General features: G+C 51.1%; 1 protein-coding gene across 6 annotated transcripts in view; it reads right to left on the minus strand.

Annotated features, from left to right (window-relative positions):
* Window positions 1-3417: 3417 nt before the first annotated feature.
* Window positions 3418-15271, minus strand: part of SRL (sarcalumenin) — a 67739-nt gene continuing 55885 nt past the window's right edge. For all 6 annotated transcript variants that reach the window (XM_055365158.2, XM_063699974.1, XM_055365157.2 and 3 more), the window contains 3 exons: window positions 14317-14433; window positions 9584-9817; window positions 3418-7002 (listed from right to left, as the gene is read on the minus strand). In XM_055365158.2, the coding sequence (XP_055221133.1) occupies window positions 6191-7002; window positions 9584-9817; window positions 14317-14433 (1163 nt within the window). In that variant the 3' untranslated portion in view covers window positions 3418-6190. The remainder of the gene's footprint in view (window positions 7003-9583; window positions 9818-14316; window positions 14434-15271) is intronic.

Genomic DNA, 15271 nt, shown 5'->3' on the forward strand with positions numbered 1-15271 from the left:
CCTGTTAGCCAGGGTGGTCTCAATCTCCTGACCTCGTGATCCACCCGCCTCGGCCTCCCAAAGTGCTGGGATTACAGGCGTGAGCCACCGCGCCCAGCAAATTTTTTATATATTTTATATATAAAAAATATAAAATATATAGATATATATATAGATATATATAATATAGATATATATATTTTTTTTTGAGACAGAGTTTTGCTCTGTCGCCCAGGCTGTAATGCAGTGGCGCGATCTCAGCTCACTGCAATCTCCACCTCCCAGGCTTAAGCGATTCTCATGCTTCAGCCTACGAGTAGCTGGGACCACCACATGCACCACCATGCCCAGCTAATTTTTGTATTTTTGGTAGAGACGGGGGTTTTGTCATGTTGGCCAGGCTGGTCAGCATTCTACAGACAACCTCATGTCACATCACACTATTCTCAGTTTCTATTTGTTTTGTTTTTTAACTGAGACAGGTTCTTGCTCTGTTTCCTAGGCTGGAGTGCAGTGGTGGGATCACGGCTCACTGCAGCCTCTACCTCCTGGGCTCAAGCAATCCTCCAACCTCAGGCACCTGAGTAGCTGGGACTACAGGCACATGCCACCACACCCAGCTAATTTTGTTGTTGTTGTTGTTGTTGTAGAGAGGAGGCCTCACTATGTTTCCCAGGCCAGTCTTGAATTCCTGTCCTCAAATGATCTTCCCACCTTGGCTTCCTAAAGTGTTGGGATTACAGGTGTGAGCCACCTAGCCCAGCCAGTTTGTTTTTCTAATGCTTTTTTATTGCCTTTACTTTCTTCTAAAGAAAAATTATCTGAGGTGAGAGGATCACTTGAGCCCAGGGGTTTGAGACTAGCCTGGGCAAGATGACAAGACCCCATCTCTCTAAAAAAAAAACACTCAGCCTGGAGTGTAGTGGTGCCATCTCAGCTCACTGCAACCTCTGCCTCCTGGGTTCAAGCAATTCTCCTACCTCAGCCTCCCAAGTAGCTGGGATCACAGGCACCCTCCACAATGCCTGGCTAATTTCTGTATTTTTAGTAGAGACTGGGTTTCACCATGTTGACCAGGCTGGTCTTGAACTCATGATCTCAAGTGATCTGCCCACCTCGGCCTCCCAAAGTGCTAGGATTGCAGGCATGAGCCACTGCACCCAGCCAAAAAAAAAAAAAACCTTTTTTAATTAGCTGGGTGTGGTGATGTGCACCTGTAGTCCCAGCTACTTGGGAAGCTGAGCTGAGGCAGGAGGATCGTTAGAGGCCAGTAATTCAAGGCTGAAGTGAGCTGTGGTTGCATCACGTCACCCAGCCTGGGTGACAGAGTGAGACCTTGTCTCAAAAAACCGCACAGACACCTTCGTTACTCCCCCAAACCCCACTTATTCACTCTGATGGCACACGGGTGATGAGCTCCCGTGTGTCAGGCACTGTGCTAAGTACCTGGCCACCTGTTTCCCCACACGCATGGACTTTACATATGTATTTGCACACACCTTTTGTATATAACCATGTGTAACCCCCATGGATTCAGGTGATACATCCACTTACCCTTAAAAATACTCTATTCATGCCCCTCACCTTATCTATGTTTATCCTGGTCCCGGATTGTGCTTTCTCCGTTTTCTGTTTCTGTTTCTCTATCATCTTAATGGCAGACAATGTGAAGATGGTGAGGCTTGTGAAACAGTACAATTTTGAGGCAGATTCTGGCATATTACTTAACATTTATCTTTAAAACAGTCCTCCTTCTTCCAGGCAAGAGCTCTGGATTTCTCCCGGGAAAGGGTGGAAGAGGGACGCAGGGTTGGGTGGGTGAACAGGAGTGGCCTTAGTTGGGTCATGTTGCTCAGTTGCTCAAAGACCACGGACTGCAGACTATCCCTTTCTCCCCAGGGCCCAGTTTTTTCCCTTTCAAAACCTGCTCTCTACCTGCAAGATGGCTCACATCTCTAATCCCAACACTTTGGGAGGCTGAGGCAGGAGGATGGAATAAGGCCAGGAGTTTGAGACCAGCCTGGGCAACATAATGAAACCTCTTCCCTACAAAAAAAATGTTTTTTTCAATTAGTCACACATGGTGGCATGTGCTTGTAGTACCAGCTACTCAGAAGGCTGAAGCAGGAGGATTGCTTGAGCCCAGGAGGTTAAGGCTGCAATGAACTATGATCGCGCTACTACACTCCAGCCTGGGTGCCAGAGCGAGACCCTGTCTCAAAAAAAAAAAAAAAAAAAAAAAAGGGTAGATGTGGTGGCTCAAGCCTGTAATCCCAGCACTTTGGGAGGCCGAGGCAGGCGGATCACTTGAGGTGAGGAGTACAACATCAGCCTGGCCAGCATGGTGAAACCCTATCTCTACCAAAAATACAAAAATGAGCCAAGCATGGTGTTACGTGCCTGTAGTCCCAGCTACTCAGGAGGCTAAGGCAGGAGAATCGCTTGAACCCGGGAGGCGGAGGTTGCAGTGAGCTGAGATGGCGCCACTGCACTCTAGCCTGGGCAACAATGCGAGACTCCATCTCAGAAAAAAAAAAAAAAAATCGAAAACAACAGAAAACCAGCCGGGTGCAGTGACTCATGCCTGTAATCCCAGCACTTTGGGAGGCCAAGATGGGCAGATCACGAGGTCAGGAGATCGAGATCATCCTGGCTAACATAGTGAAACCCCGTCTCTACTAAAAATACAAAAAATTAGCCGGGCGTGGTGGCGGGCGCCTGTAGTCCCAGCTACTCGAAAGGCTGAGGCAGGAGAATGGCGTGAACCTAGGGGGCGGAGCTTGCAGTGAGCCGAGATTGCGCCACTGCACTCCAGCCTGAGCGACAGAGTGAGACTCCGTCTCAAAAAAAAAAAAAAAAAGAAAACAACAAAAAACCTGTTCTCAAGCAAGATGTGAAACTCCTTCGAAGACCCCAGAAGTAAAACATAAAAATTAAACGACCTCTGCTCTGAAGAGGACACTAGAAACAGCAAAATGTGATAGAAAGGGCTCAGGGAGTCAAGGACGCGTTCAGGTTTCTCTAAAGACAAGCCCAAGCGGGAGGCTCAAGTCCACACTTCGTGGAGGAGGAGAACACTTTCTGGTGAGGCCAAGGGGAGGTGGCAGCCTTACCATTCAGGAAACCTTTGTGCCCTCCTCCACTGGAGCCCACAGTTATCTAAGGCAGCTGCGTGGATGCCCAGGGGAATGAAGCATTGAGGTGCTGAGGAGAGAGCAGTTCTTTAAGTTTCACAGGACACCATGCCTTCCTGGGCGGCTGAGAGAGCAACTCAGCCTCAGCCCCAAAAAAGGTCCTGGGGCATCCAGCTAACACAAGGATGGGCAATTTCTTAATTTCCAGTCTCTCCCCAAGAAACTTACACATGAGTTAACTCTACCAGATAAAAGGAGGATGAAGAGAGTAACCTAGCTGGAGACCATGAGAAAGCACGCGGTGTTAAAGAGAGATCGGAACTTTATTGAGACTGATGAAATCAGAACCAAAAGAACACTGGAAAGGTTCAGCCACTGTCCAGGCACAGATCCTTCCAGACACTCCTCTTGGGGGAATCTCTGGATCATTAAGTTTCCCCCAGTTCCTAATCCCCCACCCCAAAGAGTCAGAATTCTGCTTAAAGCCCCCTCCACGGAGCTGGCCAGAAACCAGACACTGAGTATCTGTACTGACTGATGGGCAGGCCTGTGCGCAGCAGAGACAAGAGAAGTCAGAGAAGGAACACGAAAAGGAAAACATGACGGAAAGAAAAGCCCAAGGCAGGGAGAGCATGCTGATAACGCAGCCCCCTGAAAATATAAATATTGCATGAATGTATTAGCCTCATCCCAGCCATTTCCCCCAAAGCAGTGGTGACACCAACAGCTATGACAATGCCCACACAGTTGTGCATTTTTGTTTGTTTTTCCCCTGACTACACAGAAAAACAGATCTGCCAAAGCAGCTCACAGCATGGAGGAGCAGGCAGGGGAAAGTGGGAGGGCCCATCCCCCAAGAGGGCAGACGGTACAGACATGAGGCGAGGGGTTCTGGGGTTTGCGGAGGGTGGTTAATGAGAAGAAAAGTCCAGGACAGATTCCATCTCATCAGCCCCTATCACAGGCTCCGTGGATGCCCCTTGCAGAACTCACTGTTCTTTCCTGGTCGACTCTTTCCTTGGAAACATTGTCCCGAGTGCCCTGGAACCTCGGGTGTTCTTGTGGAAGGGTCCAGGCCCTCCACAAAGCCAAATGCAACGGCCCCTGTGACAGCATGCACCAGAGTGATAACAATTCTGAGAACCGGGAATTCCTAACTCGAGGTTCTCCGCATAGACCTAACCTGACTGCCAACTGGCTTACCCTGCCTGACCTCAGAGTGCCTCTCCCTCTGCCTGCCTTTCCACTGTCCTTCTGGTCCAGGATGACTTCCTGGTGCTGAGCTGGTGCATCCTGACTCCTGCCTCGTGGGTAAGGCCCCCAGGACAGCTTGTTCCCAAGAGAAGCGGCTGGCTGTGCACAAAGGAGCCCCTCGAGGCAGCCCGGGCTGGGTCTCGTGGGCATGTACAGACTGTGCACCATGCACATTTCACCATCCAAAGGCTGCTTCTCCCCTGCAGGGCCTGCCCCTCTGCTCCCCACCACCTGCTGCGGAGCCGTGCATGCTAGCCTTGCAAGACTGTTACAAGTTCTCTACTCCCTAGAGTCTATGTGATCTCCCTAATCTCTCTTGGACAACATACACACATATTCACACTTATTGGTATTGAAGGCCCTGGCTTTCCTGCGGTGTGTTCAGTGGACATCTGCATCAAGGTCAGGCGGGAAGGTCTTGGTGGCCACCGACACCGAGTGGCTGGTGCTGGTTCTGACTCCTAGGAAATTGCTCCAAGTTTTAAGTGTTGATGCATCAGGGAATGGAGAAGAAAGGAAAGGAAAAGCCATGGTGTGGAAACTGCGAAGGAGCAACTCCGCTGCCAAGTGTTTCCACAGGGGAGTTGTGGAAACAGCCTCCTCTGAAATTTGAGAGACTGGCGGCCTAAGGAAAAGGAGCAAGGTCTCCACTGTCCTCTCTGAAACCCAGTGCCTTTGGGATCTGAGTTTTCCAAGACATGCAATAGACAAAGACACACTGCAAACCAATTAACCCTCTGAGCCCTTCCACGACCTTCACTACAGTCACTTCCAAGAGTAAATTACCTGGATACACCAACCAGTCCCCTCCTGGGTCCGATAAAGGGATCGAGCCCTCGAGCCAGCTTTGAGGAACACATCAGAGAAGTGGCAGTGGGGGAGGCAGATCCTTGTCCTTCCTGGGAACTCCTGTTCTTAGTTGTCGAGTGTCCTAAACCACTGCCCCACCCCTTGAGGAAACCAGGAGCAAGTCCGGGGGATTGGCTCAAAACCCAGGTGGAGGCCGGGTGCGGCAGCTCATGCCTGTAATCCCAGCACTTTGGGAGGCCGAGGCGGGTCGATCACTTGAGGTCAGGAGTTCGAGGCCAGCCTGGGCAACATGGTGAAGTCCCATTTCTACTAAAAATGCAAAAATTGGCTGGGCACGGTGGTAGGCCTATAATCTCAGCTACTCAGGAGGCTGAGGCAGGAGAATCGCTTGAACCCAGGAGGGGGAGGTTGCAGTGAGCTGAGATTGCACCACTGCACTCCAACCTGGCCGACAGAGCGAGACTCCATCTCAAAAAAACAAAAACAAACCCAGGTATATTCAGACCCAAGAGACTGTTCACTGTTGAAAGTCAACCCAAAGTTAAGAGGCAGCCGAGGGCTGGAGAACAAACGCGAGACTGTGGGTGTGGAAAGAAGCCAAAATGGACCTGACAATCTCTACGACTCAGGCCTTCGCTGTTCTCCCAGCTCACAGGGAACAAAGGAATTTCAGCTGCTTTTAGCTTATTTGACCCTCACTGATTTAAGATACACTAGAATTTAGCTGCTCTCTGTCCTTCCAAGACAGGACCCAGGAAAAGCAGGTGGAGGCTGACTTGCCTCAATCAGGCCTCCTCATTGAAGCAACAAGACAAGCACACAGGAATTCACAGTTTCCACTCTCCTCCCTAGAACCACACACCTGCCCCGACCCCTGGCCTCAATGAACTCCCAACTCTCCACTGTGTAATAATTCCTGCCAGTGTGGCTCAAAGGGTTAATAAACCAGGACTTCTCAGACAGTTAGGACACAAGCTGATTCACCAACAGGAACCCAAGAACCGCGACACCACCTAGTGCTTCCTGTAGCGATTTTTTGGTGTTTCGCTACACCCTGTTTTGTCACAGTTGAGAGCACCTGGATTCTTCCCGAGCCCGAGGCTACCCAGGAGGCCCGGAAGCTCCTGAGTGATGGCCCGCTCAATCTTCTCCAGAAAGCAACCTCCCATGTAGGAGCACTGCTGGGAGAGCAGTTTGAAACTGGAAATGGGATTGATGCCAAAGAAGTCCTTATAGGCCTCGCGGTTGGGAAGGTCAAATTTGCTGACATTGGTCTTTGCCAGGATGGTCTTGAAGATGTAGAATTTATCGGGATCTTCCACAATGTCCTTAAAGACCAGTTCTCCATCACTGAAGAAGGTCATTTTGTCCTTGTAAGTCTGCAAGTAGCGGTCAACCAGGAGGGCGTGGATGCGGACTCGGATGGCATGCTGGCGGATGAAGGCGATCTTGTTCTCCAGTCTGTTCTCGATCACCTGATTCAGGTCTTCTAGGAGGGAGATCTCTTCTTGGAGGAACAGTTCCTGATGGGTGTCCGGCTTATACTCTTGTGGCCAGAAGGAGCTGACGTAAACCCTTGGGGGCTCTGTGACATTGATGAGAGGGGCCAAGCTCCAGAAGAGGGCCCCGTAAACCCGCATGAGCATTTGGGTGGCCAGATTGTCAGCCTTGTTCAGGATGATCCTTATCTGGGATTCACGCCCCTTCAACTGGCGGAAGAGCATCTCCAGCTCTAGACCCACATCCAGCTTTGTTGGGTCAAAGACGACAAAGATGAGGTCAGCTCTGTCGATGAACCACTGGCACACGTCGTTGAAGGGGTAGCCTTTGGGAGACAGAAGTGAGAAGTCAAACTGAGTATGCCTCCCTCAAAGGCCGCGCACCTCCTTTCAGAACTAAATCATTCTGGGGGTTGAAAGAAGGAACAGCGCTACGGATTTTCTGGGTTTCTACAGACTATTAAAAAATCAATTGCATATCTCCTGTCCCTTGCCAATCTTCAACCAAGAACAACCTGATCCTTGTTTTTCTTGTTGGTTTGTTTTTTGAGACAGGGTCTCACTCTGTCACCCAGGCTGGAGTGCAGTGGCATGATTATAGCTCACTGCAGCCTCAACCTCCCGGGTTTAAGAATCCTCCCACCTCAGCCTCCCAAAGTGCTGGGGTAATAGGCGTGAGCCACCACGCCCCACCTGATCATTATTTTAATCTACTGTGAAATCCAGGTTTCCAAGAAAGCTAAATACCTGTTCAAAATGGAGATTGTCCTATTGTCTAAAAGGATCTGGGGCAATGGCAAAGATGCTGAGGGAGAGAAATGAGGAATTAGAAGAACATGAAAGAATGAATGCATTATTTAGGGGGAAGGAATGTGGGCTTGGCATTGAGACCTGGACTAGAATTTGAGCTTTGCCCCTGGCGAGCTGTATATTAAATGCCTCTAAGCTCTACCTTTTTAGCTCCAAAATGACAAGAAGAACAATATCAACATCTGAACTGATATAAAGATTACCATGTTGCTGTAAATATAGGACAGCACCTAAAATTCCAGTCATACAGCTGGTGCAGAATACATTTTAATTCCATTAGCTTCTTATTTCCTAGTTTTCTTTGCAAATAAGAAAACTGAGGAGATGAGGACTACCTGTCTTAAAAACATTGAAATCTTTTTTTGTTTTACAATAATGTATAAAATTATCCAATGTGTAGTAGGGGTACAATTTACTATTATAATTATTAACATTATTAACATTACTAATAATACTACTAATGTCATTATACCATAATAATATAATTAAATATACTATAATATTATTACTAATATTACTACTAATATTATTAATTGCTTCTAATATTACTGCTAATATCATTACTACAAGATCTATTTATAACCACAATTGGAGTTGTAACCATAAACTGAGATCCACCGTCTGCTCACACATTCCTGCACTGCCCTGTTCAGGACTCACTGCAGACAGCCTTGCCTCATGGCAGGACTCAGTGGCCTACTCCATAGCCACATGCCTGGTGGATCTGGCTTCTAGTCTTGTGGCCTGGTTGTCAGCCTTGTTCATTAAATACATTCATACTGTTGTACAACCATCATGGCCATCCCTCTCTGGAACTTATTCATCTTCCCAAATTGAAAACTGTGTACCCATTAACAGTAACTGCCCATCTCCCCTTCCCCCCAGCCCCTGGTTAAAACCACTCTGGTTTCTGTCTTTCTGATTTTGCCTACTCTCATGTAAGTGAAGTCAGACAGTAGCATACCCCTGCTACCTGAGGGCAAGTAGGGCTTTGAAGAAGCCTGCTAAAGGCTTATGGGGAAGCAACCCTGGAAAAGCAGAAACTGGGAATAGGAAGAGTTGAAGGTCAGGTTCAACCTACAGCAGGCCCAGGAGCACCAAACCCAATTTAGCTAGAAGTCAAATATACTGGTACTGGGATCCAATTAGTCCAGGCCCTTGGCTACACAGGACACACAGGGCCTCCCAAAGACAACTGAGCCCCAGCTTGAACCTCTCAGAGCTGCTTGCAGAGAGGACTAGGCTCCCACTTTGGAAAATATTGCCGTCTCCAAACCAAATCAGTCCTTGGGGAGGTAGGAGCACCAGGCACTCCAAAACCCAGATGGCATCACAGTGACGACAAGAGGGGTGGAAGTTAAGAATGCCTCTCCTGGTCTTAGGCAACACTGGGCACACTTCCTCTCCCTGCCTGCCTACCACCGTCAAAAGTAGTTTTCTTTTCTTCCTTTTTTTTTTTCTGAGACAGAGTCTTGCTGTGTCACTAAGGCTGGAGTGCAGTAGCATGACCACAGCTCACTGCAGCCTTGACCTCCTGGGCTCAAGCAATCCTCCCAACTCAGCCTCCCGAGTAGCTGGGACTACAGTCACGTGCCACCATGCCAACCTAATTTTTATATTTTTTGTAGAGGTGGGGTTTTGCCATGTTGTCCAAGCTGGTCTAGAACACCTGGGCTTAAGTGATCCACCTGCCTTGGCCTCCCAGAGTGCTGGGATTACAGGTGTGAGCCACTGTGCCCAGCCTTATTCATTTATTTATATAAGATAGGGTCTCACTCTTGCCCAGGCTGGAGTACAGTGGCACGATTATGGCTCGCTGCAGCCTCAACTTCCTCAGCTCAAGCAATCTTCCCACCTCAGCCTCCTGGGTAGCTAGGACCATAGGCACATGCCACCATGCCTGGCTATCGTTTAAATTTTTTTGTAGAGATGAGGTCTCACTATGTTGCTCAGGCTGTTCTTGAACCTCTGGCCTCAAGGGATCCTCCTGTCTTGGTCTCCCAAAGAGTTGGGATCACAGGCATGAGCCATCATGCCTGGCCAAAAATAATTTTTTGAAACAGAGCTTACACTGTTCAGAAATGAGGGCTAAATTACCTCTTTCTTGCTGCTTGCGGTTCTCGATGATGCCTGGTGTATCCACAAAAGTGACCCTCTCCAGAAGTTTGTGGGGAACCTCAATGCCAATCAGCTTCTCTAGGAAATTCTGGCCAAACTTCTCAAGGGGTGAGAAGGAGCGGGCGCTGTCAGCAGCCATGACGATGCCCTCGATGGTTTTCAGCTTAGGCCCGTGCATGAGGACCGTGAACTCAGAGGTGGTGGGTTCAGCGCCTGGGCACACGGGGTGAGAGGTGAAGGAATACATGATCTCTGTGAAACAGACCTACTGAGAAGCAAGTGTATATGCCTGGTGTCACAGGGAGACTTTTGCAACAGAATTGGATATGTTTGCTAAGCTATTGGGGCTTTCTTTTAATTGTGGTAAAACAAACATAACATAAAATTTACCTTTTTTTTCTTTTTGAGATGGAGTCTTGCTCTGTCACCCAGGCTGGAAAGCAGTGGTGCAATCTCAGCTCACTGCAGCCTCCATCTCCCGGGTTCAAGCGATTCTCCCACCTCAGCCTCCCGAGTAGCTGGGATTACAGGCACTCGCCACCATGCCCGGCTAATTTTTGTATTTTTAGTAGAGACGGAGTTTCACCGTGTTGGCCAGGCTGGTCTCGAACTTCTGACCTTAATGATCTGCCCATCTTGGCCTCCCGAAGTGCTGGGATTACAGGTGTGGGCCACTGCTGCTGGCCTAAATTTACCATTTTAATCATTTTAAAGCATGCAGTTCAGTGGCATTAAGCACATTCACACTGTTGTGCAACCATCGCCACCATCCAGCTCCAGAATGTTTTTATCTTCCCAACTGAAAACTCTGTATCCATTAAACAGTCATTCCCCATTCCTTCTTCCCCCAGTCCCTGGTTACAACCACTCTGGCGTCTCTCTCTCTGATTTTGCCTTCTTTTTTTTTTTTTTTTTTTTTTTCCTTTTTGGAGCGGAGTCTCACTCTATCGCCCAGGCTGGAGTGCAGTGGCATGATCTCAGCTCACTGCAACCTCCGCCCCCGGGTTCAAGCGATTTTCCTTCCTCAGCCTCCCAAGTAGCTGGGATTACAGGTGCCCAGCACCATGCCCAGCTAATTTTTGTATTTTTAGTAGAGACGAGGTTTCACCATCTTGGCCAGGCTGGTCTTGAACTCCTGACCTTGTGATCAACCCACCTCGGCCTCCCAAAGTGCTGGGATTACAGGCGTGAGCCACCGCGCCCGGCCGCCTACTGTCATATAAGTGAAATCAGACAGTATTTGTCCTCTTGTGTCTGTCTTCTTTCTTTTAGCATAATGTCTTCATGGTTCATCCATGTAGCAGATATCAGAATTTCATTCCTTTTTAAGGCTGAATAATAATTTATGTATGGTCCCTCTCCCCTTTCCACAGTCTCCCTCTCATGCCGAACCCTCTCCCTCTCTTTCCACGGTCTCCCTCTCATGCCGAACCGAAGCTGGACTGTGCTGCTGCCATCTCGGCTCACTGCAACCTCCCTGCCTGATTCTCCTGACTCAGCCTGTCGAGTGCCTGCGATTGCAGGCGCGTGCCGCCACGCCTGACTGGTTTTCGTATTTTTTTGGTGGAGACGGGGTTTCGCTGTGTTGGCCGGGCTGGTCTCCAGCTCCTAACCGCGAGTGATCCGCCAGCCTTGGCCTCCCGAGGTGCCGGGATTGCAGACGGAGTCTCGTTAACTCAGTGCTCAATGGCGCCCAGGCTGGAGTGCAGTGGCGTGATCTCGGCTCGCTACAACCTCCACCTCCAAGCCGCCTGCCTTGGCCCCCCAAAGTGCCGAGACTGCAGCCTCTGCCCGGACGCCACCCCGTCTGGGAAGTGAGGAGCGTCTCTGCCTGGCCGCCCATCGTCTGGGATGTGAGGAGTCCCTCTGCCTGGCTGCCCAGTCTGGAAAGTGAGGAGCATCTCTGCCCGGCCGCCATCCCATCTAGGAAGTCAGGAGCGTCTCTGCCCGGCCGCCCATCATCTGAGATGTGGGGAGCGCCTCTGCCCTGCCGCCCCGTCTGGGATGTGAGGAGCGCCTCGGCCCGGCCGCGACCCCGTCTGGGAGGTGAGGAGCGTCTCTGCCCGGCCACCCTGTCTGAGAAGTGAGGAGACCCTCCGCCTGGCAACTGCCCCGTCTGAGAAGTGAGGAGCCCCTCAGCCTGGCAGTTGCCCCGTCTGAGAAGTGAGGAGCCCCTCCGCCCGGCTGCCACCCCATCTGGGAAGTGAGGAGCGTCTCCGCCCAGCAGCCACCCCGTCTGGGAGGGAGGTGGGGGTCAGCCCCCGCCAGGCCAGCTGCCCTGTCCGGGAGGTGAGGGGCGCCTCTGCCCGGCCGCCCCTACTGGGAAGTGAGGAGCCCCTCTGCCCGGCCAGCCGCCCCTTCCGGGAGGGAGGTGGGGCGGTCAGCCCCCCGCCCAGCCAGCCGCCCCGTCCGGGAGGGAGGTGGGGGGGTCAGCCCCCCGCCTGGCCAGCCGCCCCGTCCGGGAGGTGAGGGGCGCCTCTGCCCGGCCGCCCCTACTGGGAAGTGAGGAGCCCCTCTGCCCGGCCAGCCGCCCCGTCCAGGAGGGAGGTGGGGGAGTCAGCCCCCCGCCCGGCCAGCCGCCCCGTCCGGGAGGGAGGTGGGGGGGTCAGCCCCCCGCCCGGCCAGCCGCCCCGCCCAGGAGGGAGGTGGGGGGGTCAGCCCCCCGCCCGGCCAGCCACCCCATCTGGGAGGGAGGTGGGGGGGGTCAGCCCCCCACCCGGCCAGCCGCCCCGTCCGGGAGGGAGGTGGGGGGGTCAGCCCCCCGCCTGGCCAGCTGCCCCGTCCGGGAGGTGAGGGACGCCTCTGCCCGGCCGCCCCTACTGGGAAGTGAGGAGCCCCTCTGCCCAGCCAGACGCCCCATCAGGGAGGGAGGTGGGGGGTCAGCCCCCCGCCCGGCCAGCCACCCCGTCCGGGAGGGAGGTGGGGGGGTCAGCCCCCCACCCGGCGAGCTGCCCCGTCCGGGAGGGAGGTGGGGGGGTCAGCCCCCCGCCCGGCCAGACGCCCCGTCCGGGAGGTGAGGGGCGCCTCTGCCCGGCCGCCCCTGCTGGGAAGTGAAGAGCCCATCTGCCCGGCCAGCCGCCCCGTCCGGGAGGGAGGTGGGGGAGTCAGCCCCCCGCCCGGCCAGCCACCCCGTCCGGGAGGTGAGGGGCGCCTCTGCCCGGCCGCCCCTGCTGGGAAGTGAGGAGCCCCTCTGCCCGGCCACCACCCCGTCTGGGAGGTGTACCCAACAGCTCATTGAGAACAGGCCATGATGACAATGGCGGTTTTGTGGAATAGAGAGGGGGGAAAGGTGGGGAAAAGATTGAGAAATCGGATGGTTGCTGTGTCTGTGTAGAGGGAGGTAGACATGGGAGACTTTTCATTTTGTTCTGTACTAAGAAAAATTCTTCTGCCTTGGGATCCTGTTGATCTATGACCTTACCCCCAACCCTGTGCTCTCAGAAACATGTGCTGTGTCCACTCAGGGTTAAATGGATTAAGGGCGGTGCAAGATGTGCTTTGCTAAACAGATGCTTGAAGGCAGCATGCTCGTTAAGAGTCATCACCACTCCCTAATCTCAAGTACCCAGGGACACAAACACCCTGCCTAGGAAAACCAGAGACCTTTGTTCACTTGTTTATCTGCTGACCTTCCTTCCACTATTGTCCTATGACCCTGCCAGGTCCCCCTCTGCGAGAAACACCCAAGAATGATCAATAAAAAATAAAATAAAATAAAATAAAAACAAAACAAAAAAAAACTCTGATCCCCAAATGCTCAGGGAGACTGATTTGAGTAATAAAACTCCGGTCTCAAGCAAAAAAAAAATAAAAATAATAATAATAATAATAATAATAATTTATGTATGAACAGACCACATTTTCTTGATCCTTTCATCCACTGATGAACATTTGACTGGTTTCCACGTTTTGGCTATTGTGACTAATGCTGCTATGGACATTGGTGCAGAAGTCTTTTTTTGTTTTCTGTTTTTTCCAAATTTTCTTTTTTTTTTTTTTTTTTTGTGTGAGACAGAGTCTCACTCTGTCACCCAGGCTGGAGTGCAGTGGTGCAATTTTGGCTCACTGCAACCTCTGCCTCCTGGGTTCAAGCAATTCTGCTGCCTCAGCCTCCCAAGTAGCTGGGACTACAGGCACCCGCCACCACACCCAGCTAATTTTTTGTATTTTTAGTAGAGACAGGGTTTCACCATGTTGGCCAGGCTGGTCTCGAACTCCTGACCTCAGGTGATCCTCCTGCCTCAGCCTCCCAAAGTGCTGGGATTATAGGCATAAAGCCACCATGCCCAGCCTTTTACAAATTTTGTATTTTAACACCTGCATGTGGCATAACTTTTCTTTCCTTTTTTTTTTTGAGACGGCGTCTCACTCTGTCACCCAGGCTGGAGTGCAGTGGCACAATCTTAGCTCACTACAATCTCTGCCTTCTAGGTTCAAGCAATTCTCATGTCTCAAGTTCCTGAGTAGCTGGGATTACAGGAACGTGTCACCATGCTTAGCTAATTTTTGTATTTTTTTTTAGTAGAGATGGGTTTTTGCCATATTGGCCAGGCTGGTCTCAAACAGATGACCTCAAGGGATCCACTGCCTTGGCCTCCCAAAGTGCTGGGATTACAGGCATGAGTCATAATGTCCGGCCAGTGATTTAAATTTTCATGGTGCTTTTACATACAACATTCAAATCCCAACAATCACACAAGAAGATTGATTACCTGTATAGAGCTGATAGCGGGTATTTTCCAGCCCAAGGAGGTAGTTTATCATGGTAGATTTACCAACACTCCACGGTCCCAGGAACAGTACCATGGGCTTGGAGGTAATCTCTCCATCTGTGGGCAACAGGAAGTAGAAATGGAATAAAACTAACAAAAGTTCACACAAGGGGTATGGCACCGTACTCCAAAGTATCTCACCGTCCATCCAATTGAGTTGTGGAATTCTCCATGAATCAGACGTGTGTAGCCCCCAGTGGCGCTTCTCTTGCTACGTAAGTGTGATCACCCAGTAAAAAGACACAGAAGTCACTTTTGGGCCTTGCCCAGATCCTTGGCACATCTGCCCCCACCACAAGAAGGATCTCAGTGAATTCAACAAACCCTGACTCCGAACTCACTCTGGGTGAGGTCTCCTGGTTAAATCTGGAGGAGAAAAGCCCATAGAGAAAGGAGGACAGAGCTTCCACATGGAGAGAATCTGGGTTGAGAATGGAGGATGGATGTGGAGCAGCTTGTATAATCTTGGGTGGTCTGGACTCAGACCCTATCTGTCTCCAGCCTCTGCAGCTCTCCTCTCCTCCAGCCTGGGGCTCCCCAAATTCCCAATACAGCCTAATCCTGGACTCTGAGGCCAGTGTCTCTCTCTCTCTCTTTCTGTCCTCTTTTGTTTAGAATCAGGGTCTCCGTTGCCCAGGCTGAAATGCAGTGGTGCAATTGTGCCCCACTACAATTACTGGGCTCAAGCAATCCTCCCACTTCAGCCTCCCAAGTAGTAGCTAGGACTACAGGCATGCACCACTATGCCCAGCAAATTTTTAAATTTTTTTTTGTAGAGATGGGGTCCTGCAGCGTTGCTCAGGCTGGTCTCAAACTTCTGGACTCAAGCAATCTTCTCTCTTGGCTCCCCAAAATGCTGGGATTACAGGTATGAGCCATTGCACTTACCCTCTTC

Source organism: Gorilla gorilla, chromosome 18 (genome assembly GCF_029281585.2).
Source record: "Gorilla gorilla gorilla isolate KB3781 chromosome 18, NHGRI_mGorGor1-v2.1_pri, whole genome shotgun sequence".
Classification (NCBI taxonomy): Eukaryota; Metazoa; Chordata; class Mammalia; order Primates; family Hominidae; genus Gorilla; species Gorilla gorilla.